Raw genomic sequence first — 26,462 nt, forward strand, 5'->3', positions numbered from 1 at the left:
ATTATTATTATTATTATTATTATTATTATTATTATTATTATTATTATTATTATTAAATACAAATACTATTACATACCATTGCCTATTGTCGTCCCATTCATGTTGTTGGTAACTGCAGACCCATTCATATTGTTGGAAATTGCGGATCCATTCACATTATTGGAAATTGCAGACCCATTCATGTTGTTGGTAATGACAGATCCATTCACATTGTTGCTTATGCCATTAGCGTTGATATTATTGCTAATCGCTGCAATTGTTGTTCCATCCAATTTAATTTTAACGTCGTCATTTTTGAGCCCACTGATAATATCACAGGAATAGTTACAGCATGGGAAAGAGGTTTTATTGGCATTGCAGTTGTTGTTTCTCTTTTCCCATATGTCCATCAAATCACATGTTGTTCCAACTACGATCAGCACGAATATAATTGAGCAAACAACACTGAAAGGAACAAAAGACAAGAATAGTTGATAAAATATGTAGAATTAACGATTTTTTTTAAATAGTATTTTAAATTTGATAATTAATTCTATGGTCTATAGAACCCGGAGGTGCAATACCTCGTTCACGGAAGTTCTCCATTGACTTATGCCCTTAGTCAATTGGATCCAGTTTCCACCTTGTATTCCTATTTCTGCAAGACCCATCCTAATATTGTACTCCCATCTGCGTCTAGGGCTTCCTAATAGTCGTTTTCCGATTGGGTTCTAGTTAAAATTTTGAAAGCATTTCCATTCTGGCTACAAGACCTAAGCATAGGTAGACGGTATAAATTATGTAGCTTCTCGTTATGAAGTTTCCGTCATTCCCATTCCCATTCCTCTTAGGTCCGAATATTTGTCTAGTAAGCGACCACGTTTCGCAACCATACAAGAACAACAGGCATGATTATCATTTTATATATTTTAACCTTCAAGTTTCTCGAAATAATTCGAGACGACAAAAGATTTGGAACTGAATAATAACACTACAGATTTTACATTCATATATGTGTAGCTGTATACATTTAAAGAAAATGAGTGGGAAAAGGACCTACTAAGAAATAAACTTTAAAAATAAATCCATTTCGTTTTTGCACGATAGAGGAAAAATTGATTAAATGGGATTTTAGGTAGTGTAATACAATTACTTTCCGTTTAATTGTTTTATTATTATTATTATTATTATTATTATTATTATTATTATTATTATTATTATTATTATTATTATTATACTCTTTAGTACTGTATATCCTATTTTTATTTGTCATGTTCTCTAATTGTCTTTTTTGTATTTGTTTCTTAGAACTCCTACGCTTGTGTATCATTTTTAATCGATTTCCTTGAATTATTTTCTAGTTGTTTCGAACTTTACTTCTCATCTTTTACTTAATTGGTTTTCTTCTATTTTTTCCTTAGAATTTCTATTTTTATTTCTTATTATCTTTAATTAGTTCTATTTATGCTTTAGTGGTTTGTACATTTACTTCTCTATCATCTCTAATTGGCTTCTTATTTGTTTTTTAATATTATGCTTTCATTTCTTATCATCTTTAATTGATTTCCTCCTATTAGTTTCTTAGAACTAGTGTTTTTTTTTTTTTTTTTTTTTTTTTTTTTTACAATTTTTAATTCAACTATTCTTCAGTAGCTCCTACATTTACTCCTAGGCTTCTTTAATTGGTTTCCTTCTATTTGTTTCTTATAATCAATCCTCTTTTTTCGTATCGCCGCCTTTAATTATTTTTCTTCTATTTATTGTTTAGCAGCTTTCACCTTTATTCGTCTTCTTTAATTGGCTTTCTTTGATGTCTTAGACCTAATACGTTTATTTCTGATCTTGTTTAATTCGTTTCTTTAGTTTAATCTTTACTAGCTCCTACATTGGCTTCTATTCTTCTTCAATGGAATTCCTTAAATTTGTTTCTTAGAATTAATTATTTTATTTCTTACGATCTTCAATTGGTTTTCTAGTAGCTCCTACATTTACTTAGAAAAATACACTTTTTTAATTGGTGTTTTTCTATTTGTTAGTTAGAATTAATATTTTTGTTTCTTATAATCTTTAATTAGTTTTATTTTATTTATTTTTACTTTCTTCTACATATACTTTCCATATTCACTTCATTAGTTAGTTTACTTCAAGCATCTTACAACTAATCGAGGATATATATATATATATATATATATATACCGTATATCCGTAAAGTACTAACCGAGATTAAAAATATGAGGGTATAGAAGGGAGGGAGGGTATAAAGGGTATAGGAGTTAGAAAGATCTAAATCTAACTTCTAATCTATGTAAAATCTTATTTGCACGTTAGTCTCGAACTTCTACAAGCCTTCCATGAAGGCCAACTGGCTATCTTTTCCCGTTGGTCTAATGGCTACCGTATGCGCCTTTGGTGTACATTTTCTTGGATTCCATTCCTGATGGGAAAGCCTTTAGAACTATGTTCCTCTTCCTGTCCTCGGACATTAATATAGAGAAGTGAAATTAAGTAAATAGTGGTAATTAGGTAAATAAAAAGTGGATAGTGCATGTACCTTTGGTGGACGTAATCCCGGGCTCGATTCTCAAAGGGGGGGGGGACAAAAATTGTATTTCACAATCAACCACTTTCATTAATTATTCATCTCCTTTAGCCTGAAGGACAAAATTGAGGCCTATTCCGGAAGAAGGGCACATAGGCCTATGTGCCCTTTTTCCGGAAATCATTTAAAACGAACCGCCATGTTATACTGTAGGTGCTGTGAAAATTTCATCTCGATATCTTTATTTTTGGCCGCCTGGCAATATTGTTTTTGTAAGCCTTTGCACCACGGTTTTGGCGCACAGCTTACATTCAGGCTTTAGCAGCGGTTATTACTGTGCTCCTTGCTATATTATTAACCTAAAAATGTGGCAGTAATTTAAAATGGATACTGAAAGTAAACCTGTGTATAAGACGCGTGTAGTTTATAGTAACATGAATTTGAAACGTGAAGAATCAAAGAAGCAATATCTAAGAAGTGATAGAGAGTCACCTGCGGTTATTTCCAAGTGATTACAGTCATTATTGTGGACATAAATCAAAACTGAAATATTTTGAAAACTCACATCTTAACAATACGGCATTGTACACAATGTTTCAAGGATACTATAAGGATAAAACGGATGAAACATTGAAACTATCGTATGTGAAGTACTTTAAAGTGTTTAAGCGGCAGTTTAGACATGGAGTTGTTAAATCTAAAACTGACAAGTGTATTAAGGATTTGGACACAGCTCTTGCCCCTTCCTTTCGTTCCAACCCAACACCAAAAACTCCAATGTATACCATTATGCAGTATGTAATGATGAAGTACACTCTATGAGGCGTTCTGCTGTATTCTAACACGTACATGCCAACATGTATCCCATTTTCTTATCTTTCAAAAAGTACCCTTTTGTTGGAGTGAGCGAACATAAATAGAAAGATGTTCGGTCCTTAACGAAGTTTTTGTCAGCTGAAAACAGCGACCTGATTCAATGCATATTGAATGAGTACGAACAGGACTAAATCCATAAGACATTTATTACCATGTGTAATAGCTTATATTTGATTTATTTTAGAATAAAGTCATTAACGTGATGCATTAATAGTATGCTGTTTCTTCAACCAATCAGGATTTTCGAAAAAAAGGGCACATAACATTTTATACAAATACGTTTATAAATATGTAAAATAGTATATATTTTTCATTTAATACAGCCTATTTATTAGTCAAATAGGTCTTTCTTATTAAAAAACCTGTTATAGGTATTTGCAAGCGCATGTTATTGTTATATACTCTGATAAAATCTTTAAGGCTCTTTTTCTCCATTCACGGAAACGTTCTATGTGCCCTTCTTCCGGAATAGGCCTCAATTGTGGGGCGTTAAATTTTTAAAAATCACATTTTTATCTTCTACTATATAAAATGTTTATATGCATAGCATTTTACAAGTACAATGTGTATTAATAGTTCTTTCCGAACAATCCGAAAACTGCGCATATACAGGGTGTTTCAAAACAACACCGACAACGTATGGGAGGTGATTCCTGGCACCAAGATAAGACAAAAAATATAGATCAACCTTGGTGCACAAATGTTTCCTTTCGGAGTAATAGGCTGCCGAAAAATATGAAAAAATGAACTCTAAAGGTCCATAGCTCCAAAATTATGGGATCTACCGTCGTCGGGTGAAGACTTCACTTACGAACTAGTATGTGCCCTATCCAAATATCATGTTTCAGAATCCTGCGGTACTTCCGAAACAATTTTTATAGAAGTAGTTAGTGAGTACTTTAAATTATATGCCCGTAGCCAAACTCCCTCTATAAAAATTGTTGCATGAGTACCTTATTATTCTGAAACATGAATTTTTGGCTAGCCCACATATTAGTTCCTAAGTGAAGTCTTGATCCGACTACGGTAAATCCCATAGTTTTGGAGCTATGGACCTTTAAAGTTCATTTTCTCATGATTTCGGCAGCATATAACTCTGAAAGGAAGCATTTGTGCATCTAGGTTGGTCTATACTTTTTGTTTTATCTCGATGTTCTTTTGAAACACCATATATATATATATTGCCGGTCAAAAGTTTCCGGACAGATCAAAAAAACAGGGAAATATTAAATTAGACTTGTAATACGGTGCAATTTTGGACAAGATGCTTGGTAGTTTAAGAACACAGTGATAAGTTTAACATTAGAATAACATAAACGTTATCCAACAAAGAAAATTGTCAAATTCTTTAAATGTTCTTCTCGTCAAAGAAATCGCCGTTTGCCGCTTCCACTCGTTTCACCAATCGGAGCATGTGGCTTACAACTTTTTGAAGATTTTCATCTGAATTATTATTCCAAGCGTTCTGCAGAATATCAAACATATCAGCAGCAGATGTTGAACAGTCTTTTCGTACACGTCTGGCAAGCTCTTCCCAGAGAAGTTCGGCGAGGTTAGGATCTGGAGACTGGGGAGGTCATTCCATGATACAAATATCTCATTTGGCTTGTTTCTTTTTAAAATAATTAAAACAAAGTTTGGACGTGTCCTTGTGATCAGTATCTTGCAGAAAAGGGATTCTGCGACCAATCAAATCAAATTCTGAGGGAATAATATGGCTGCTTAAAACGGAATGATAACCATTTTTGTCCAGATTTCCTTGTATTTTGTAAATCCAACCAACTTCAGAACTTGCGAAACACCTCGAACGTATCACAGAAACTCCTCCATTTTTAATAATCGGGGTTACACAGTCAGGACGCATCTTTTCTGTAACAAATCTTCGAACATAAACTCTATGTAGTTGTCCAAAAACTTGAAATTTTGACTCATCAGTCCATAAGACGTGTCTCCACTGCTTTGTTGTCAATGTTTTGTTCTTCAGGGTCCATTGGAGCTTCTGTTACTTGTTTCCACTGAACCTGCGATGGTTTCTGCACATCAACTCTTACCCAGAGTGTAGTTATACTCAAATGTCGATTAACAGTAATAACTGAAATGTTTGTAGAGTGACTACGATTAAATTCTGATTGGAGTTCCGCTGCAGTAAGTTTCAAATTTCTTTTGCCAAACAATACAATAATACGATTTTTCGTACGTGACGTAATACGAAACCTTTCAGTTTGTTTTTTGTCCACGTTCTTTCGTCTTCACTGAAAACACTTGATGGAATCACCAAAAGTAGATGGAGTCTATTTCAGTTTGAAAGGTATTTGACGAATAGAAAAGCCCATATTATAAGGCGCAATGATACCAACGTGTACCTCTTCACTTAATATCTTACCTCTGTGCGTGATTTCTTAACAATACCGGCAACAAACCCTCAGAAGAGGCAAAAACATCCACACAACGCTGTTCAAAACTTCACTGTACGGTACCTTATAATATTGTTCACTAATAATGTAAACTCCTGACATTATTTGTCTGATAAGGCGTGTATACTAAGGAATTATATTCCAGAGGTAACTATAAAAAGAAATTAACTTCTAACGTTTAACCGTAATTCGATCAGGCAAAGTTATTTCATGATCCTGATCACGTTATTTTTAATTAAAATAATCGCCGACTTTACAATAATTCAATAATCTTTCTTTTTTAACTACATGTATACATGTTACAAAAACGAAAAACTTCTATTATCCTCCTGAGACATTATAGCGACTTACACAACCAAAAATATTTCTAATTGGTTGCTTTCCGTATCGTATATATATATTAATTAACTCATAAAAATGTAAGTTGAAGCGCCTGTCCGGAAACTTTTGACCGGCAATATATATATATATATATATATATATATATATATATATATATATATATATATATTAAAATAGTTTACATTGCACGGTTGTGTTATTTAGGCTAAAGGAAATGAATGATGAATGAAAGTTGTAAAATAAAGTTTTTGTGCTCTCCCACCGGGAGTCGAACCCAAAGATACGTGTATCAGGACAAAGCACTAGCTGTTAGAACTGTGAGGGGGGTTTGCAGAAGTTCGAGACTAACGTGAATATACGAGGTTACATTGTTAGCCTTAGACTCTACCCTTTCATGTCTGCCGACCAGATTTCGTATTTTTATTACGGTAGTACTTTGGGAATCTTAGTTAGTCCTTTATGAATATAGAAATACGCCATATCTAGAACTATTGTTGTTTGGGTGAGAACTTTTATTTGTTAAAACTGTTCTTGTTTATCATCTTTAATTGGGTTACTTCAATATATTTGAACATTCAAATTGCTGTATAATCAGTCTCTAAATATTGGCTTACATCGTTTGAAAGACAAAGACTTTTCTTTCAAAAGTTTCTTGTCTTGGAAGAATAATATATCAAGTCTACTTCAGCCCGTAGTTTGTAATCGTACGTCTAGCATACAGGTTTAATATTGGGTATATTTACAAATTTTAATTTTTCTATGTGGTTACATGTTAGATTTTATGAAATGTTATACATGTACAATACAATTGGAAAAGTACATGGTATACAAAAACATTAGTTAACTTTCGTGGTTGTTAAATTCTAAAAGAGATAAGATTTCGTAATATACCGGGTCATACGCTACACACACACACCCACACACACACACACATACAACTACACTATATTCAGAGCCTTTTTTAGCAGTAGTAAATTCCGTTCAATCAGTTAAAAATGTATCTGCCGTTATAATCTTGAAAGCAGAAACCTACTGATATAATGAGTCATTATTATTTGATTTACAAAATTACATTTTCGAATTGAAAATAGTTAAATTTATGTCTTCCAAATATATCATCTCCAACTGAGCATCTACAGAAGTAGTTTTATTACATTTATCGGTTACGTAATATATTTATGTTTACTTTTAAACTTCTTTAACAATAATAACACTTTAACATTAATTAGTCATGTATAGAATTATTATTATTGTGTATATTACATATTTACAGTCATATTTTCATGATGTATTTCACCGTACAATTTATATAGTAGTAATAACAATTTATGTTATATTAAACTAAATAATAATAAATAGAAATTAGATTCAAACTACGAGGGCCATTCGGAAAGTAACCTCCGATAGATTAAAAAAGAAACACCAAAGTAAATAAGAAGAATTTATTATATACATCTAAAAACTACTTTTTTGCTCTATTTTTCAACATAGTTTCCATAAACATTCAAGCACTTATTCTTCTGCACTAGTTTAGAAATTCCATCAGCATAAAAATCTCCCGCCTGTGCCTTGAGCCAGCCTGTGACCGTATCTTTCAGCTCCACACCACCACCAAAACGCTGAAATTCAAGCCACTTATTCATGCCCATGAAGAGATGATAATTGCTGGGTGCCAAATCTGGTATGGGCAACTTTTCCATCAATTTTCTGAACGAGTTCATCAGTGACCACTGATAGCCTACCACTCCTCTCTTCGTCATGAATGTTGTTTCGTCCACTTTTAAATGAACGAACAACTCCTTCACTCATCGCACTTGATCCATATACGACACAAAGTTCCCGATGAACAGCTGGTGCCGAATATTGTTTTGCCAAAAGAAGACGTATAACAGATCGCACCTCGCACTTGGCGGGGTTTTTCTATTTCAGCACACATTTTGAGACGCTACAAAAGTGGAACTAGTCATCACACAACCTTCACTCTACCGCTCACGTCTGTGCAAAGATGGTGGCTCTGCCCTCACTACTTTACGCACACTGACCAATCGAAGGTTACTTTCCGAACGCGCCTCCTAAATCACATTTACATTTATATAATCTATATATATAAAAGAGAACGCACAAAATCCTTTGTCCGCTCATCACGCTAATACGGCTGAACCGATTTCTTTCATTTTTGGGGGGTTGTTAGGATTTGGACCCTAGATGGTTTTTATCATATCACTTTAATTTTCAATTACCAGTGTCTTGAGATAATTGACCAATCAGGTGTCAATACGTACAAAAAATCCTTTGTTCGCTCATCACGCTAATACGGCTGAACCGATTTCTTTCATTTTTGGGGGGTTGTTAGGATGTGGACCCTAGATGGTTTTTATCATATCACTTTAATTTTCAATTACCAGTGTCTTGAGATAATTGACCATTCAGGTGTCCATACGTACAAATCCTTTGTTATTAGTTCATCATAGGTATAAAAATAAACGTATTTATATGCAACCCGCATGACCCTGTGACTCGGCGGGTTAACATAACTGACAGGCGCTATAAATCACTTGAAAGCGAAAAAGTAAAAATTATCTAAGTAACAAAGTTTATTGCGTTCCGGGATGACCGCAGCGAAGCGGGGCGGGTTGGGGTGACCGCAGCGAAGCGGGGCGGGTTAACATAAATGACAGGCGATATAATGTTAACATTTACTGCAATCTACTATGGTTTTTATCATATCACTTGAAAGCGAAAAAGTAAAAATTATCTAATTAACAAGGTTTATTGCGTTCCGGGGTGACCCCAGCGAAGCGGGGTGAACGCTGCTAGTCTATATATATAAAAGAGAACGCACAAAATCCTTTGTCCGCTCATCACGCTAATACGGCTGAACCGATTTCTTTCATTTTTGGGGGGTTGTTAGGATTTGGACCCTAGATGGTTTTTATCATATCACTTTAATTTTCAATTACCAGTGTCTTGAGATAATTGACCAATCAGGTGTCAATACGTACAAAAAATCCTTTGTCCGCTCATCACGCTAATACGGCTGAACCGATTTCTTTCATTTTTGGGGGGTTGTTAGGATGTGGACCCTAGATGTTTTTTATCATATCACTTTAATTTTCAATTACCAGTGTCTTGAGATAATTGACCATTCAGGTGTCCATACGTACAAATCCTTTGTTATTAGTTCATCATAGGTATAAAAATAAACGTATTTATATGCAACCCGCATGACCCTGTGACTCGGCGGGTTAACCTAACTGACAGGCGCTATAAATCACTTGAAAGCGAAAAAGTAAAAATTATCTAAGTAACAAAGTTTATTGCGTTCCGGGATGACCGCAGCGAAGCGGGGCGGGTTGGGGTGACCGCAGCGAAGCGGGGCGGGTTAACATAAATGACAGGCGATATAATGTTAACATTAGTGCAATCTTCTATGGTTTTTATCATATCACTTGAAAGCGAAAAAGTAAAAATTATCTAAGTAACAAAGTTTATTGCGTTCCGGGGTGACCGCAGCGAAGCGGGGTGAACGCTGCTAGTTACATATAACTGAAAGTGCGACCCCTTGCATATATAAAACAATTTCTATTTGAAGATCCCCCTTAGGGATGCGCACGAGACAAGATTTGTGGCTGTTTCGTCTCGAAAATATGCTGTAAAAGTGATGTCTCGACTCGAAAACTGTATATTGCTCTATTGGAAGAGCCGTGTCTCGACTCGAATCTTGTCAGGAAAATCCTGTCTCGACTCGTCTCGTGCGCATCCCTAATCCCCCTCCACAAAATCAATTCACTGATGCTCTACTGATGTAACTAAATATAAAACAAACCTTAAATACTTACCATATAATTATAAACGTTGAATCAGTCCAGATGGAATATTCACCTAGTAGAGATCGCACATGAAGAACATGAATAGACCTGGGAACATAGGATGATTGGTCGATTGATGAATAAATTATCGTTTTTACGTCTTCTGAAGTGCATGGATTGGGTAGACATACTCCGAGGTTTATTTTGTGACTCTGCAAATAATACAATCACAAAACAATAATTAATTCTCTCATGTTACGTAATGACAATACAGAATAATTTTCTATTCATATAAAAAAAATATTAATAGTATTAATAATCTGACTTAAAAATAGGAAACAGTAGTTTTATAACTTTGAAATTATGTATCTACGTATATACAATAACTCAAAAGGATGGATACACCCTTCTAAGTTGGAAATGACCAAAGGAATTACGATTGGGATTAGGATTGGAAATAAGTAAGCGATATTGCTATTGAGGGCACATTTTATCTAAGATGACTTAGACCATCATGGCAAAGCAAGCACCAACTAGTGGCCTGTGTTGGAAAGTTTTTCCCATTCCCACATAAGGTGTAATGCATAGAGATGGCCATATTCGGTTCCTAGTGGAACCGGTTTTCGGCTCTCAAAGGATCCGGTTCCGGAACCGGTTTTTCGGATCGAGGCCTGGAGCCGGTTCCTAAGATCAGGTTCTGGAACCGGGTTTTCGGATCCAGGTCTGGAACCAGTTCTGAAAACCGGATCTTGAAGACCCGGTTCCTCGCGGAACCGAACTTTGTGGCCATCCCTAGTAATGGATACATACAACTTATGAATCGGAGTGGTTTAAGTAGGAATCATACGTTGTTCGTATAATTAGTATACATGATTTCTCTCCGTGTACTTCTCAGCGTATAAGACGCGCTTCATTTTTTCTATTCAATTTTGAAGAAAAACATCTTCAGAGTATATTATAAACATTTTTAAAATTAAATCTTTTTAAATATAAAATGATATTTCAGCAAGGAACATGTCTGGAGTTATTAATCTATATTACAAAATTGAAAGTGACTATGTTTGTGACTCCTTAACTCTTGAGCCACCAGACCGATCTCGATCAAATTTTCAACATAGAAGAGGTTCGGACCAGGGATGGGTTTTATAATATCATCTTGATGTTGCAATTTACAAGGGAAGTACTAGAAGTGGTACGCGAGGATATGCATGTGTTATATATCGTTAGGAAGATGACACCGAATACACTATACATGTAAAATATCTCGCTTGAATGGGATCTGTAGAAGGCGTGGCTTCGAAACACCGGAAAACGTGGACAAAATAGGAAGCTATGAAATAAGTGTTTTGAGACGTGGTATATATAGAATTGAAAGGTAGCTGAACACGAAGCTGACAAAAATATTTATAAATTAAAATGGCGGATCCAACATGGCGGATACAAATTATAAAAAGAACAAGCTATGGGTCTGAAATTGTTTATATAGAGATATTCGACGTTGCTATGTATGAATCGGATACCAAAAGTGTAAAATTCAAAATGGCGGATCCAAGATGGCGGACAAAATGCGAAACACTGCTATGGAACTGAAACTAGCAATAGCAGTGTAAAGATGTGCGTTTTAGAGTGACAATATGTGTTATGCTTCGACAACTGTCTTTCTGGTATAACATTATGGCGTTTACACTTGTAGCGCCTATTTAAGCACTGCTGTGGGTAACATACGTGTAAAAGGATGCGGGAAAGAATGTACAGTGACTAATGATAATGGTAGAGAGCAAATAAACAGATGTAACACAATCTCTCACGATAAAACATAAGAATATGCAATGCAGAATTATTTCTGTTTGTAGTTATGGCAAATGGACTCGTTGAAAAAAAAAATAATGTTCTTGACATCTTGAAATGGAACGTATAAATATAAACGCAATAAACAATTTTTTTACGATTTTTTAAGAAAAAAGTTGGTAGTTCTTTTGATTGGTAGCTAACAGTAGGTTTTAAAATGGTACGGTAGCTCAGAATCTTCAGAAGTTTGGCCACCACTGCTCTAGACCAGTACTATTCAACCGGGGATACGCGTACCCCTAGGGATACGCGAAGATGTTTCTGGAGGTACGTAATCCTCAAATAATAATATTTCCAATATTTATTGAATGATCATAATTGGAGAATTTATTGAATGGTCAGTGCTAATTCTCAACTTCTTCCATTTCCATGAACATATTTGTGTGAACAGAGTTTCTCTGCATTAACACCAATAAAAACTAAGCACAGAAATTGCTTGAATCCAAAATCAGCTCTGATTCTCGCATTCTCAAAGATTCGAGCAAGAATCGAGAAATTGGCGTCCCGAAAACAAGCTCAGTCATCTCATTAACAACTTAATTTTAAAGTAATTTTTAGTCCCCCGTATTTTTGAAATTTTCCATGTTATTCTTTTTTTTTTTTTTTTTTTTTTTATGTGCACTTCATTCCCATATAAATAGTCTTTTGATTTACACACTGATTGTTCTTTTGATGGATGTCTATTTGTCCCCCCATTTTTAATCAACAGAACATGTGTATTAAGTTTAATAAGTTAATTTCGATTTAATTTCTTTTAAACAACTTCAGGGTACACAATTGAATGACGAACTGTATCTAGGGGTACACGAGCCAAAAAAACGTTGAATAGCACTACTCTAGACCATCGGTGAGGGCATAAAGAAGAAACAATCTTCCCATTCTTCATGGAAGTGGTATGTTTTCGAAAAATGAAATGAAATCTTTCAGTTTAAAGTCAAACAATTATGTCCTTTAGGCTAAGGGAGATGATGGAAGAATTGGTGTAATGAGAAAGTGGAAGGAAACGGGAGTATCCTAATAAAACCTATCGTCACGATGTTGTCCACCACAAACTTACTTGACGAGGATCGAACCAAGGACCCTACACACCAAAAGTAAGCACTAGTAGCACTAAGCCACTGTGCCTCCCGTGTGTTTTCAAGCTTATATTCGAAATCATTTTACTTCAATTGAAACTCACTTTAAAAAATGGTATGTAAAAGATTTCTTTTCAGATAATATCACTTTTTTTTTCTAAAATGTCTTGGGAGTTACCCGATACTCAGCGACAATCAACTGTTTGTCCATAAGAAAGTAGGATCGTACATTTTACTTGATTTAAAAGGTAAGTTTCGAATTTTGGAGCTCGGCTTTGTTAATGCGTGATGAAAAAAAAAAAAAAAAACAATGTGGTGACCCAAAAGGCACGAGAAGAAAAAAATGTCAATTGTCATCTTCTGGAACCTATTCCTTACTCTCTCAATCCGACTCACTGTATGATGACAGCCTAACGGCGATTTGTAAATGAATGAAACAACTGTTTATTACCATACATCGAAAGGAAACTTTCCATTAATAGTGCTTTAAAATGCGGTCGTCAGGCACCATCCCTATAGTAATTTCTGTCAGTACTCGATGAAGCAGGGGTCGGTGTTATGGATCGGCAGACGCTAAACTGTCTATTTGGTAGTACATTTAATTGTTCTCTTCTCATTTGATTTTCCCAGGAAAGTCAATGGCACCATATATCGTACGACTTCAACCAAGTTCACTCAATCTGGATCAAGCTTGGCATGGCCGTAGACTTTGACCTGCTATATGCAATAATCTTGTAAAATAATATGGTGTGCAGAGCTTTGAAATAACAAATGGCAGTGTCATAGTGTACTCCACGCGAAAAAAGAGTGGTTTTTCACAGTTTACATAATGTCACATCGTCGGATTTCCAACTAAGCATACAAGGCAAACCCTCTAGGATCGCAGAAATCAAAGGTACTGCAAAAAGAGAAAAAAAATCAACATTTGGAACAATTCTTTTTCCTAAATTATTAATGTAATGTTTTATGTTTGTTATGTTTGGTACATTTTATTATTACTCTAACATAACGAACCTAAATCTTGCCAAAACGACTTTATCATTCACACTCAACAGTAGTCAGAAAGTGTTACATGACGTCATCTACTAAACACAGATGGCGTGAATCAATGGAAACTTGACCCATGACTCTTTGATCCACCACCCACCGTGACCCAAGATCCACTCGACTCATGAGCAACAGTGATCCGCGACCCACCGTCATCTACTATGACCCGTGACTCACCACCCACTGTGACCCACTCTAACCCACCATGACCTACTCTGACTCACCATAACCCACTCCGATCAACCACCTACAAAACCAATCATTATCACGATGATCCATGATCCACGCCCTGCTCTCCACAGACTAAAGGATTTACTTTTGTAATAAAACAAGCAAACAAATTATCACTAATCGTAGTTTGAATTTCTACTGTAAATTGCCCAAGCACCGCTCTTTTATAATACCAGTGGATCTAACCTTTAAGACAAACGTAGCAAAGTGTTTGTTATGGACTATATTATGATGAATTTCAATTTAATTATCATATATAATTATTCCCTTGTTGAATTATAGATTTTTTCAGTGAAAAATAGCATGAAATTTGAAAGCCTCAAATCAAAGTGAAGGGGAAAGAAATCGACTGTGTCTCGAAAGCCAAGCAGTAAGTACCTATTGCTATTATTACAATTACAAATATCAACATCCAAAAGTGCCTGAAGTTCTTTTTTTGACTTAGATATAGTCATCTCAGGTAAGTAAATAGAAATAAATGAAAAAGAAAAAAAAAAACTTGAAGCCTTATTTATTTTTATTTATTTATTTAATAATCACCAGATACAGCTCAGATGCCATTTTATACTGGATATCTAATAACAACAACAACAATAACAACAATGGAAAGGATTTTTGGGAAGGTATTGGCCAGGGCCTGTTTAGTAGGTACCATCCCGGCATTTGCCTGGTAGGACTGAGGAAAACCCTGGAAAACCTCAGACAGAATGGTCGGCAGCGGGAATCGAACCCACGACCTCCCAAATGCGAAGCCAACGCTCTACCAGTTGAGCTACTTCGCTCGGTTTTCCTTGAAATCAAAACGTAGACAAATTCATCAATGTTCAGAAAATGATGTCCACTAACCCCCTGCTCACTGACCCACTCACAAATCTTGACCCACTCCATCTCAACTACTATACTGCTGACCTAACGTTCATTACAATTGACGAGTATCTGAACACGCCCGGTAATTGAGCAGTAGTGGGCGAGAGGCCTGCGATGAAAAGAATATTAAGCTCCGAGCAAACACAAAACAGTAATAATTTCACGAAAACTTCATAAATTGACATAATTGTATTGTAAAATCCTGTCTTCTAAGGTAGGGCTAAAGGTTGTACACGGGAATTTTTGGACTTTCGCAATAACGATTTATCATAAAAATTCTTCATATATACTTTGTACAGTACTAATAACAATTAAAGTTTAAATATAAGTTCCTCTTGGATATTTGATGACTTGTTCGTGAGTTCGTAAGAACGAAGAGACCAAGCGTAGGGTGACAAGATCCAAGACTCTTGTGACCAAGGAATTCGTGTAGGTACCTCTCAGAGACCATGCGTCCTAGGGAGGGAGATAAAACTCAGAAACCAGGCATCCTAGAGAGTGCTAAGGTGTTTGCAGAGATCAGGAGTCCTAGCAAAGGAACTCTCAGAGACCAGGCGTCCTAGAAAGGGGGATGAAACTCAGAGACCAGGCATCCTAGTGAGTGCTAAGGTGTTTGCAGAGATCAGGAGTCCTAGCAAAGGGACTCTCAAAGACCAGGCGTCCTAGAAAGAGGGATAAAACTCAGAGACCAGGCAGCCTAGAGAGTGCTAAGGTGTTTGCAGAGATCAGGAGTCCTAGCAAAAGAACTCTCGAAGACAAGGCGTCCTAGAAAGAGGGATAAAAAATGAAATGAAATCTTTGAGTTTTACGTCCCATGGTTATGCCGGTTAGGCTAAAGGAGACTGTGAGGATGAGTAATGAATGAAATGGTGGAATGAAGAAAGTGGGAGGAAACGGGAGAACCCCGAGAAAACCCACGCACACGGAGTTTGTCCACCACAAAGTTCACTTGGCGGGGGCTGGGATCGAACCCGGGACCCCAAGCACCAGAGGTGAACGCTCTACCACTGAGCCACCGCGGCCCTAGAAAGAGGGATAAAACTCAGAAACCAGACATCCTAGAGAGTGCTAAAGTGTTTGCAGAGATCAGGAGTCCTAGCAAAAGAACTCTCAGAGACCAGGCGTCCTAGAAAGAGGGATAAAACTCAGAAACCAGGCATCCTAGAGAGTGCTAAGGTGTTTGTAGAAATCAGGAGTCCTAGCAAAGGAGCTCTCAGAGACCAGGCGTCCTAGAGAGTGGAGGTGATGATTCATTTTTCTTAATTACTTGACAATCGTTGACGATGGTTTACAACGTCTTCTTTGTGGTTGTCGTCTGAAGTTTGTTTACAGCCGCATGTGGTGTTATGACACGCACGTATGTTTTCTCTTTTAATGCAGCTCTTCTTAATATTATCTCCTATTATATAATGTTCTATTTTTCTGTTATGCTATCTTATTAAAGAACCACGTAAAAAGGTCCCATTACTTGAGGATAGGACACTGAATCCAGTGAAACTAACCCTAAACATATACGTTCATGAGACACGAGAAAAATAACTTCAAACTTGAGATCTTTGAAGCACCGCTTGTACTAATGGTGAAAGTACCCACGTTGGGATACTTTTCTAATTGCGTTTTCCATGCTATTTTGAAAACGTTGAATCCAATGGAACTGCCTTCAAACATATCGGTTCGTGGGGTCACGAGAAAAATGACCTGAAAATTGAACTCTTTGAACTGCCATCTATGATGACAATGAAAGAAGTGCTCATGCTTGAATAAATTTCTCATTGCTCATTTTATATAAATTTGATGGCACTGAATCTAATGAGATTAGATATCATCAGAGTAACAAATGAATTTCGTTTCACAATGTGGAACTATGAAAATTCAATACTCAAATTTCAAGTAGTGTAACAATAGAGCGTTGTATTCCACGTTGTATTCATCCTGAACGTTATACTAACCCGTTAATACCAACAGCATTACGGGTAATCTATCATCCAGGAATGAATCTATAGTTACTCCAATAGAAATACAAGAGGAGCAGATTTTTGACTGTCCATAACTTGAGATGAACTGAATAGAATATCTCACTCAAGGAACCAATCTGTCCATTGATTCCTAACTTTCTGGCCAAAATTGATGGTTCTCCCTTCATAAAGTTGTCCTTGAAATTGTGTGTCTTTCGGGCTTACCCTATAATTTAACGTAAACTATCAGTATAAGAATTTCGAAGTGTGTTGAAGTGAGATAGAAATGAATTGTGAAGGGTGATAAGAAACAAAAATAACACATTGCAAATTAAAATTGCACATTAAAAAACTAAACTATGGAAAGCGTTGATTTACTTTAAGAAAAAGAGTAAATCATGTTAAACAAGAACCTTCGTTTCTTTGCTATTATTAACGTTTGACATTTCGAACTTACATAATCTTTCTTTGTTGAGGATGTTATCTTAGGGACTATTTATAAAGAGTTACAGAATTACATAATAGCCCATGAACGAGCTAAATTTAAAACTACTCAGTCCTCATACATTGTAAATAAACGGTTGTTTTATTGACATAAAATTACTATACAGTATATCGTATATATGTAAGCAAAATAAGTACCACTGCCAAACTAACTGAATTTTAAGGATCCATTGACCAAATCGAATAAATTTTGTGGAAGTCGTTACTGTTAGCTTCTAGATGCATATGAAGAAATTAATTGTAAAAATAGTTAACTTCTAAGAGGATGAATTTTTCTTAACTCGCTGCGCACAACTTCTTTAAATTGCAGACTTAACACTGGGCAAGGTTTACTGTTAATCTTCTTGTCCTACTGACAACGTTACTGTACTGTTGCAAAATTACATGAAGAAACTAATTAGCAAGCTTAATACTGTATTAAGGAAGAAGCTGGCCAAGTGCTATATCTGAAGTATTGCACTGTAAAGTTCGGAGATTTGGACATTACAGAAGTTAGAGAAGAAACATATAGAAAGCTTCAAAATGTGGTAAAAATGAAAATGAAATCCTTATGTTTTACGTCCCACAGTTATGCCGGTTAGGCTAAAGGAGACGGTGATGATGAGTGAAACGGTGGAATGAAGAAAGTGGGAGAACTCCGAGAAAACCCACGAGCACGGTGTTTCTCCACCACAAAGTCCACAAGGCGCGAGCTGGGATCGAACCAGGAACCTCAAGCACTGGAGGTGAACGCTCTACCACTGAGCCACCGCGCCCCCTCAAAATGCGGTGTTGGAGAAAGATGGAGAAGGTAAAAAGGGTGGAAAGAGTATAAATGAAGATATTTTAAAACGAGCAAGAGAGAAGGGACGCTATTAGTCAACGTCCTTCGTAGGAAGGCAAATTGGACTGGACACATCTTGTGAAGAAATTTGTCTTCTTCCATAACGCTCTAGAGCAGCGTTTCCCAACCTTTTTCAACTTGCGGCACACTACGTGTGTAACTTGAATTCACGCAGCACACTCATAGATATTATTATGTGTAAATATAAAACACCGTGTTTTTTTTTTTTTTGGTGATTACTTTTTTCAATATTAAAAATATACAGAAAAGCAACATAGTATGAAATTTATAATTTATGAACATGGTTAATATACGGTGCACTTTTTAAATATATGAAAGCTAGAATTGTTCAATAATATTAACAGAGTTAACAAATTTTCAATAATATGTATTGAAGATTACAATTTTTAAAAAAAGAAGTAAAACAAGTTGGTGCACGAAGCAAAATTGGACGGTGTACAATTAACCAAGCGCCATTTTGCGATTTTTGAGATTTTTATATCAGTGAGTAGTGTAAGCTGCCAGCCCCACCAACTGTTTTGCATATCAAAATGTAAATCTAGTAATTTACATATATAATTTAATTTAATTTGAAAGCCAGATTAAGTAGTAATTTTAATTATATTAGGATTAATTCAGATATAAATAGGTATAAATGGAAGTATTTATATTCAAAAATGATACTTCGTTTTAAACATGCTTTCCATTCAGTCAAAACTATTTCGCAGCCACTTCTGAATGAGGACAGGTGGTGTGTCTGGAGGGGGGAAGCCAGCAGACAACTCACCACCAAGACGGATTTTTTTTTTTATCAAGCATCTGAAAGGATGACAGCTCCACAAATTTTTAAAAATGTGTAAAACAATTATGTATCATGTTGTATTTAGGGTTATTGTTTGTCCTATATAAAGGTTTAATCTCAATTTATTCATATTTTGATAATGTAAACAATAGTGCAGACGAATTCTTTCTCAACCCGCCACCTGAGCGCAGTTTTGAATTCGGCCACTAGAGGCGTCACCCATCAGGGGCAAAAAGTTTCTGCTTCTACTTGTCCTAACTGTATCCACGCCCTATGCTACAAATAAACAAGTTGAAAAAAAAAAAACAATGATTCGAAGTAATTAAAATAAAGTTTGGGAAAAAGGAACATACTGGTGTGTGAGAATAAGTTTCAAATTCATGGGTGAATAAAGAAAGTAGAGTGACAATAAGTAAATTTTTAATTATTTACAAAATTTGTCAAAATGTCGCCGGCTCAACGCGGGTGGCACTTCACAAAGGGGATAAGGTCAACAACCCCAAAAACAATGAAGGTAGAGGGAGTCTACAACTATTGAGAGACAACCGGCGGAAGAAAAATAGAGAACCATAGGGAGAGGACAGTTAGTTCGTGGTTAACTGCAAGTTCGTCAACTTCAATAGTGTTTTCTTCTTTCGGAAACTGTGATCAGTTTATTTTTCAGTTGTGATGCAGGCATGGACAATTAGTGGACCCTGGTCCAGAGATCAATTGTTGTTAGTTCGTGGTTAACTGCAAGTTCGTCAACTTCAATAGTGTTTTCTTCTTTCGGAAACTGTGATCAGTTTATTTTTCAGTTGTGATGCAGGCATGGACAATTAGTGGACCCTAGTCCAGAGATCAATTGTTGTGAAGGCTCGTTGAAATGGAACAAAGTTAGATATTACTTGTGGAAGTTAAAAAAAAAAAAAAAAAAAAAAAAGTATGAAATAATTTTGGATTTGTGTTGAGTGATAGTGCAAGTAACTGTACTGCCGCACAAAGTCGTGAGTGTTCAGTGAAAACTATGCGTACATAATTATCTATAAATAAATAAATAAATAATGTTAGGAGTTATTAGCTACGCTAATTAAGAAAATGTGGAATCGTGAAAAAAAAAAACTAATACCTAATTGACCTGCATCAGAAAAATTTTTCCTTGAGAGACAGTGTGAAGTAGGCAACGTAAGGATCACAAAAAAGTTCTTTAAGTTCCAGAATCCCAAATTCCTAAACCAAGGCAAGAAGGACTTTGTCAGAAGCCTTGTTGTGGAGGAACAGAACATATTCACCACCCATCGACAGGAGAGCGGTCGGAACACGAACGGAAGCAGAAGAAGATATGAGAAGACTATCCCAGAATTGGAAAGGATAAGATAAAAAAAAGGAAGAAGAGGAATACTCATAGTGAGGAGTGAAAGAAAAAGGACAAATGTTATAGAGATATTCCCCTAAATAAACAAAAAGAGAAAGAATGGACTTTACCGAAAATTTAAATTCCCTACATTGAATCGATCGATTCTACATATATATAGTTTTATATTAATTGTGTCTGTGTACAAAAAGTGTATAGTGCTAGTGAAGTAGTGAAATAAATCTGTCTTGTGATAATCCGATCTTGGAGCTATGATCTTTTAGATGCTTACAACCATCCTGGAGGCAGAGGTGAGTACATTTGCATGTTTGCTAATCTCTTTCAGGTGTGCCGCTTGACCGGGTCCAGAAGAGGCTGTGAACACTCTTTCCCAGTCCTCATTTAAAATTTTATCTGATGGTAAAGATTCTCTGGCAACAAGATGGCAGGAGGAAGTGTTATAATGGCCATACCAGAGAAAGTCGTCCAAGGGGCAAGGCGACTATAAACTTTGAACTCACGTGGGAGGAGAATATTAATTTCTAAAAAAAAAAAAAAAAAAAAAAAAAGGTTTGATTAATTTTCACAAAATCATTTTGGCTTAATTGCATAGTTTCTATTCATATAAATCCTAATTATAACCTTGTTAATATTTTAATCTCATTAGATAAATGTATTACAAGTCTCAGAATGTCCTCCACCCATCTCTCATGTGCTGGAAATGTGAGAGTATTTTCCTTGTGGTGACTTTAAGTAACTACTTAACGACGACCATCCAGCTCTGAACATGAGAGAGCCCTTTACATGGGGATTATCCAGAGTGATGCCCTTAACAGTAGGAAACAATGTAAATAATGTAAAAAGATAGTTTGAAATCCTACTATTTATTTAAACGTTCAGGAAGAGCTATTCGACCAAGCGCCAAGTAATGGATTGTAATGGGAACATGTTTTTTTTATTTCGTTCAATATCTCAGAACCATGTTTTGCCGCTTAATCAATTGATGCATAACACCGTCCAATTAATGTGCAATTTGAGTTTGATGTTCTTTCATAATCTTCTTCAATTGTGGACGGATACTCGATAAAAAAAAAAAAAAAAAACCCTCATGTCGAGTTCCGGAGTTAAGAGTTGGGACTTGTTCTTACACTTCATTGCGTTCATTGCAGAAAATCCTGCTTCACTTAAGTAGGACGTAGAAAATTGAATAAGAACTTCCACAGCATTTGTAGAAGTAGCTGGATATATATTTCTTCCGGAGAGAAATCCAGAATGATGCCATGTCTTGCTGGAGCTTTAAACCTCGGTCATTTCCCACATCGACCAAATGCATATACATGTTTTCCCATGTCTTGCAATTAGGTTGCTATAGAATTAATAATTTTGTTTCGATTTCCTCACGGCACACCGGTTAGGAAACGCTGCCCTAGAGGAAAAGATGGAAGGAAAACGAGGAGTAGGAAGAAGAACACAAGTGATCGATTATTTCACAAGTAGAATAAAATATTGCGAGTTAAAAGAGAAGGTGAAGTTCGAAAAACGTGAAAGAATCATTTCCAAACACGAATTCAAGAATGAATGAATGAAAATCAATTCTTAGTAATCCCATGATCTGCCGATAGGCAAAATATTTATTATTATTATTATTATTATTATTATTATTATTATTATTATTATTATTATTATTAATAATAATAATAATAATAATAATAATAATAATAATAATAATAATAATAATAATAATAATAATAATAATAATAATAATAATAGAAGAAAACATTCAAGAACAGTGAAACAGTTACCTTTGAAATAATATTGTAATATTTACACAACAATTCAAAGTTCGACAATCCATTGTTTTCGTTATTCACTGAGTGAAGAATACGACCGTAAGTTGCGTATTTCATTTAGACGCAAAGAGTGCAAGCTCATATGAGACTGTCCACAACAGCAAGACATTTGGTATTATTGAGGTTTTTCGTGTCGGAGAATACGAATATTAAGTTATTCACCTGCACGAACTTATAGATAAAGCAGACAAATTACTTTTTTATTGTTTTTTTTTTTTTCCACTACACAATTTGCGAATAACTAACTCTATGGCCTATGAAACCCGGAGATTCAATGACGAGTTCACCAAAGCTATCCATTGACTTCTGTCAGTCAACTGCATCTTGCTTCTGCTTTGTATTCGCATTTCTGCGAGATCCATCTTTAATATTGCCCTCCCATCTGCGTCGTCTTCCTAATGGTTGTTTGCCGATTGGACTTCCAATTAAAACTTAAAAAGCATTCCTACTTTTTTGCATTAGAGATTAGGAGAGACAGAAGAAGTGGAAGAAACCGCAGTAAAACGAGGTTGAAACAACTTACTTTGTATAGCAATTTCAATAAAATGAAATGAATCAGTAATCATTTTTTTCGAATGTGAGAAACAGTTTAGCTAAATCTCAACACAACTTTTTACAAATTCACTTCAAACAATTCAAAGATTGGAAGAGAATTCAAGTGACTGCCTCTTGTTATTCCTTTTGAAACGATATGACACAAAATTTTGCGTATTCATTATGGATGAATTGAGAAAATATAGCGGCTAGTAAAATATGAGCAAATTACCTGATCTTACCTAATGGTTTGTATGAAATGCCGCCAGTCTAAAGCAGCGTTTCTGCTAAGTATACTTCCAGCGTGGCGAATATGGTCTACCGCCGCTAGCGGCAAATTAAATTGCGATTACTGTCATTCAAGTCATTTAACAATTGGCTCTATGATTATTATCGTAAGTAATGATTATATTATTTTGTACGTTACCTATCATTTATTTATTTATTTATTTATTTGAATGAGACTATAGTAACAGTCACTATGATTAGGTCATGCAACATGTTTATATTGACATGATCATTTAGATTTATACCAATGATCATTTAGATTTATATTGTTTATATCATAGATTTATATTGTGTACATCGTTTAGATTAAAAATGGTGTAAACATTATTGAAAATATATATTTAAAATAATAATAATAATAAAGATCTTACTTTCTATTTTACGATCGGGAAATATCTTACGGTGAGATTCATAACTGACATGAGTGTTTAATAGGATGAAATAGTGAAACATTACACCGTTTTAGTTGCTGTTTTTTTATTGTATATTCATTTTTGTTTTTGTTTGTAACACTGTGAGAAACAAAATCTATCTATGTACTTTGTATATCTATCTACATATGTTTCTATATACAGATGGTGATCAGAAAAATGGAAACACCTGAACGAAATTGCAACTTACCAGATTAATATGGTGTCGGGCCACCTTTCGCCTTCAGAACAGCCTTGATGCGACGTGGGATGGAGACATAGAGGTCGTGAATGGTAGCAAGTGAAATTTTACACCATTCCTCGTGCAGGGCATCGGCCAGTTCTGTGAGAAAGGATGGAGGTGGAAATCGTCGCCGGAGTCGTGTTTCCAAGACGGACCACAGATGTTCAATTATGTTGAGATCTGGGGATTGGGCGGGCCAGGGGAGGTGTTGAACTTCATCTCGATGTTCCTCAAACCACGCTGCAACAACGCCAGCTGTGTGAATGGGTGTATTATCATCCTGGAAGATGGCGTCATTGTCCAGGAACAACATCCGGACCATAGGATGCAAGTGGTCTTCTAAAATTGCGACATAATCGTTGGCAGTGATTCGTCCGCTAAGTATGACCACAGGACCCAATGAATACCATGATATGGCGGCCCACAGCATCACTGAGCCGCCGCCATGCTTCACAGTTGGGCGGAGACACTGCAGATCATAAGCTTCTTTGGGCGTTCTCCACACATAAACACGGCCCGTGGTTGGGAATAGGGTGAAGGATGACTCATCCGACCATATCACACGTTTCCAGTCCTCAACGATGCAAGTGGCATGGTCGCGGCACCATTTGCGGCGTGCGAAAGCGTTATGGTCCCTAATGAGCGGTTTGGCCCGTGCAACACGACCCCGTAAGTTCATGTCATGTAATTCGCGGCGGACTGTGATTGTCGAAACAGGGTGGGGGAGGTGCTGATTGAGTTCCTCCGTCACTTGCTCCGCAGTGGCACGATGGTTCTGCGTGACAATGCGCTTTAATACCCGGCGTGACCTGTCACTCATGATTTTCTTCCTCCCACTGTTCCGCTTCCCCGATGTGGTTTTCCCGTGTGTTGTGTAGGCCGTCATCACCTTCGACACTGTCCCACGCGACACACCTAACACAGTAGCCACTGCCGTCACACTCACTCCACATAACCGCGCATCAACAATTTGCCCTCTTTGAAAATCTGAGAGGTCTCTCATTTTACACTACCTCCGTCTGCTGCAGCTACTGGACACTGCTGTTGCACTGCGCCTGACGTAGTATGGAGACCGACCTAACACACCACCACCAGCGGTCCGGCGCTGCGGGCCCCACCACACCACTGCCAACCCATACATCTGACGTGTTGCCAACTACAGGTGTTTCCATTTTTCTGATCACCATCTGTATATGAGAACTGTTTCAAATAAATTTTTGATCATAGTTAGTACTTACATCAAACTGGATTTTTGTGTCACTTTTATCAAAATGCGAGGGGAGTAAGGGAAGTAAGGAGTTTGAAATTAATGTTTAAAAATAAGAGAGAGAATCATACGAGCAATGCATGTTAGAGTGATAAAACTTGGTATCTAAGCTCAGTATTAAAAATTATTTGACACATGACAGGCGCGCACACAGATTTTTTTATTGGGAGGGATCCAATCTTTGAGGGAAGGGTCCCATACTACAATCTACTACATCTATGTAATATTCAACGGGTATTATTCTGGGCCCGAAAAGAGAGGCACAGTGGCTCAATTGTAGAGCGCTTACCTATGATATGTAAGGTCATTGGTTCGATCCATAGCCAAGTAATCTTCTGATGGACAACATCGTGTCCGTGGGTATTCTCGGAGTACTCCCGTTTCCTCTCACTTCCTCATGTCATCAATTCTCCCATCATCATTCATTAGCTTCAATCATTAGCTTCAATCATCGTCTCCCTTAGCCTAAAGTTCATAAATGTGGGATGTTAAACTGAAAGATTTCTGCACCCGAAACGACGGTTAAGTATAACTGCAAAATACTTTCACACATATTTTCAGGAAAAATGATAGAACTTGATTATTTTTATAAGAGAAAAAGTACAGATAAAGTATAAGATCTAATTTTCATGCTACATTTAATCATTTCCCTGTTAAATAAGTATAGTTTTAGTAAGAAAAGTGTACAAATGTATGTTGAGTTAGAAAATTTTGGGGCGGGGCTCTGGACCCAGTGAATTCTTCTCTGTGTGTGCACCCCTAGATGTCCCCGTGATTTGGAAAATGTCATTTCTTAAAGGAAGAAGGGTATAGAGAAGAAAGAGTTTCTATATTTTTTCTTCATATTCAAATCAACATTGTCTGTCTAATCTTCACGGAAAATCAACTAAACCATTTGATATGAATTTTTAAACCCGCTAGCGCAAGGATGCAAATAACCACTCGCCCACTGGCCCGGGGCGAGTGGTTCATCGATGCGGGCGAGCATATATCATACAGAAGATAAGTAAATGATTTCTATTGTGGGATGTGGGGTAGTAGCTTTTTCTTGGGCAAGTAAAATTTTTTTGCTTACTTGCATCCCTGCGTTAGCATTTGGGTAGAACTGGGTTTTTATTATTTCATTTTGATTCAAATGCGCATTCTGAGTGGCAAAATGGAATTCAAATACTGTAATATATATCTTTTCAAATATTTCTCCATAAACTGTTCTTCACTAGCAAGGAACCGACATTTCAGCTAATAAGTATGTAAAATGAAAGTTGTAATTTACGTTTTTTGTTATAATTTTACATTGATGTTTTTTTTTTTAATAGATACTTAATAAATGGTAGGCGAGGCAATCACCATGATACTATGCTTTAAGGAAAATCAACGATAGCAACCAGGGTATAGAGCCGAATGTTATTCACCAGGTTATGGTG

The 26,462-nt window shown here is 36.2% G+C and overlaps 1 protein-coding gene across 1 annotated transcript in view; it reads right to left on the reverse strand.

Annotated features, from left to right (window-relative positions):
* Nucleotides 1–26,462, reverse strand: part of LOC145690157 (nose resistant to fluoxetine protein 6-like) — a 206,308-nt gene that overhangs the window by 70,181 nt on the left and 109,665 nt on the right. Inside the window, exons 3-4 of the mRNA XM_081764768.1 lie at nucleotides 9,990–10,171; nucleotides 77–444 (exon numbers count right to left, since the gene is read on the reverse strand). Of these exons, the coding sequence (XP_081620894.1) occupies nucleotides 77–444; nucleotides 9,990–10,171 (550 nt within the window). The remainder of the gene's footprint in view (nucleotides 1–76; nucleotides 445–9,989; nucleotides 10,172–26,462) is intronic.

The sequence above is a fragment of the Thermobia domestica genome, chromosome 7 (genome assembly GCF_964235325.1).
Source record: "Thermobia domestica chromosome 7, izTheDome1.hap1.1, whole genome shotgun sequence".
Taxonomy (NCBI): Eukaryota; Metazoa; Arthropoda; class Insecta; order Zygentoma; family Lepismatidae; genus Thermobia; species Thermobia domestica.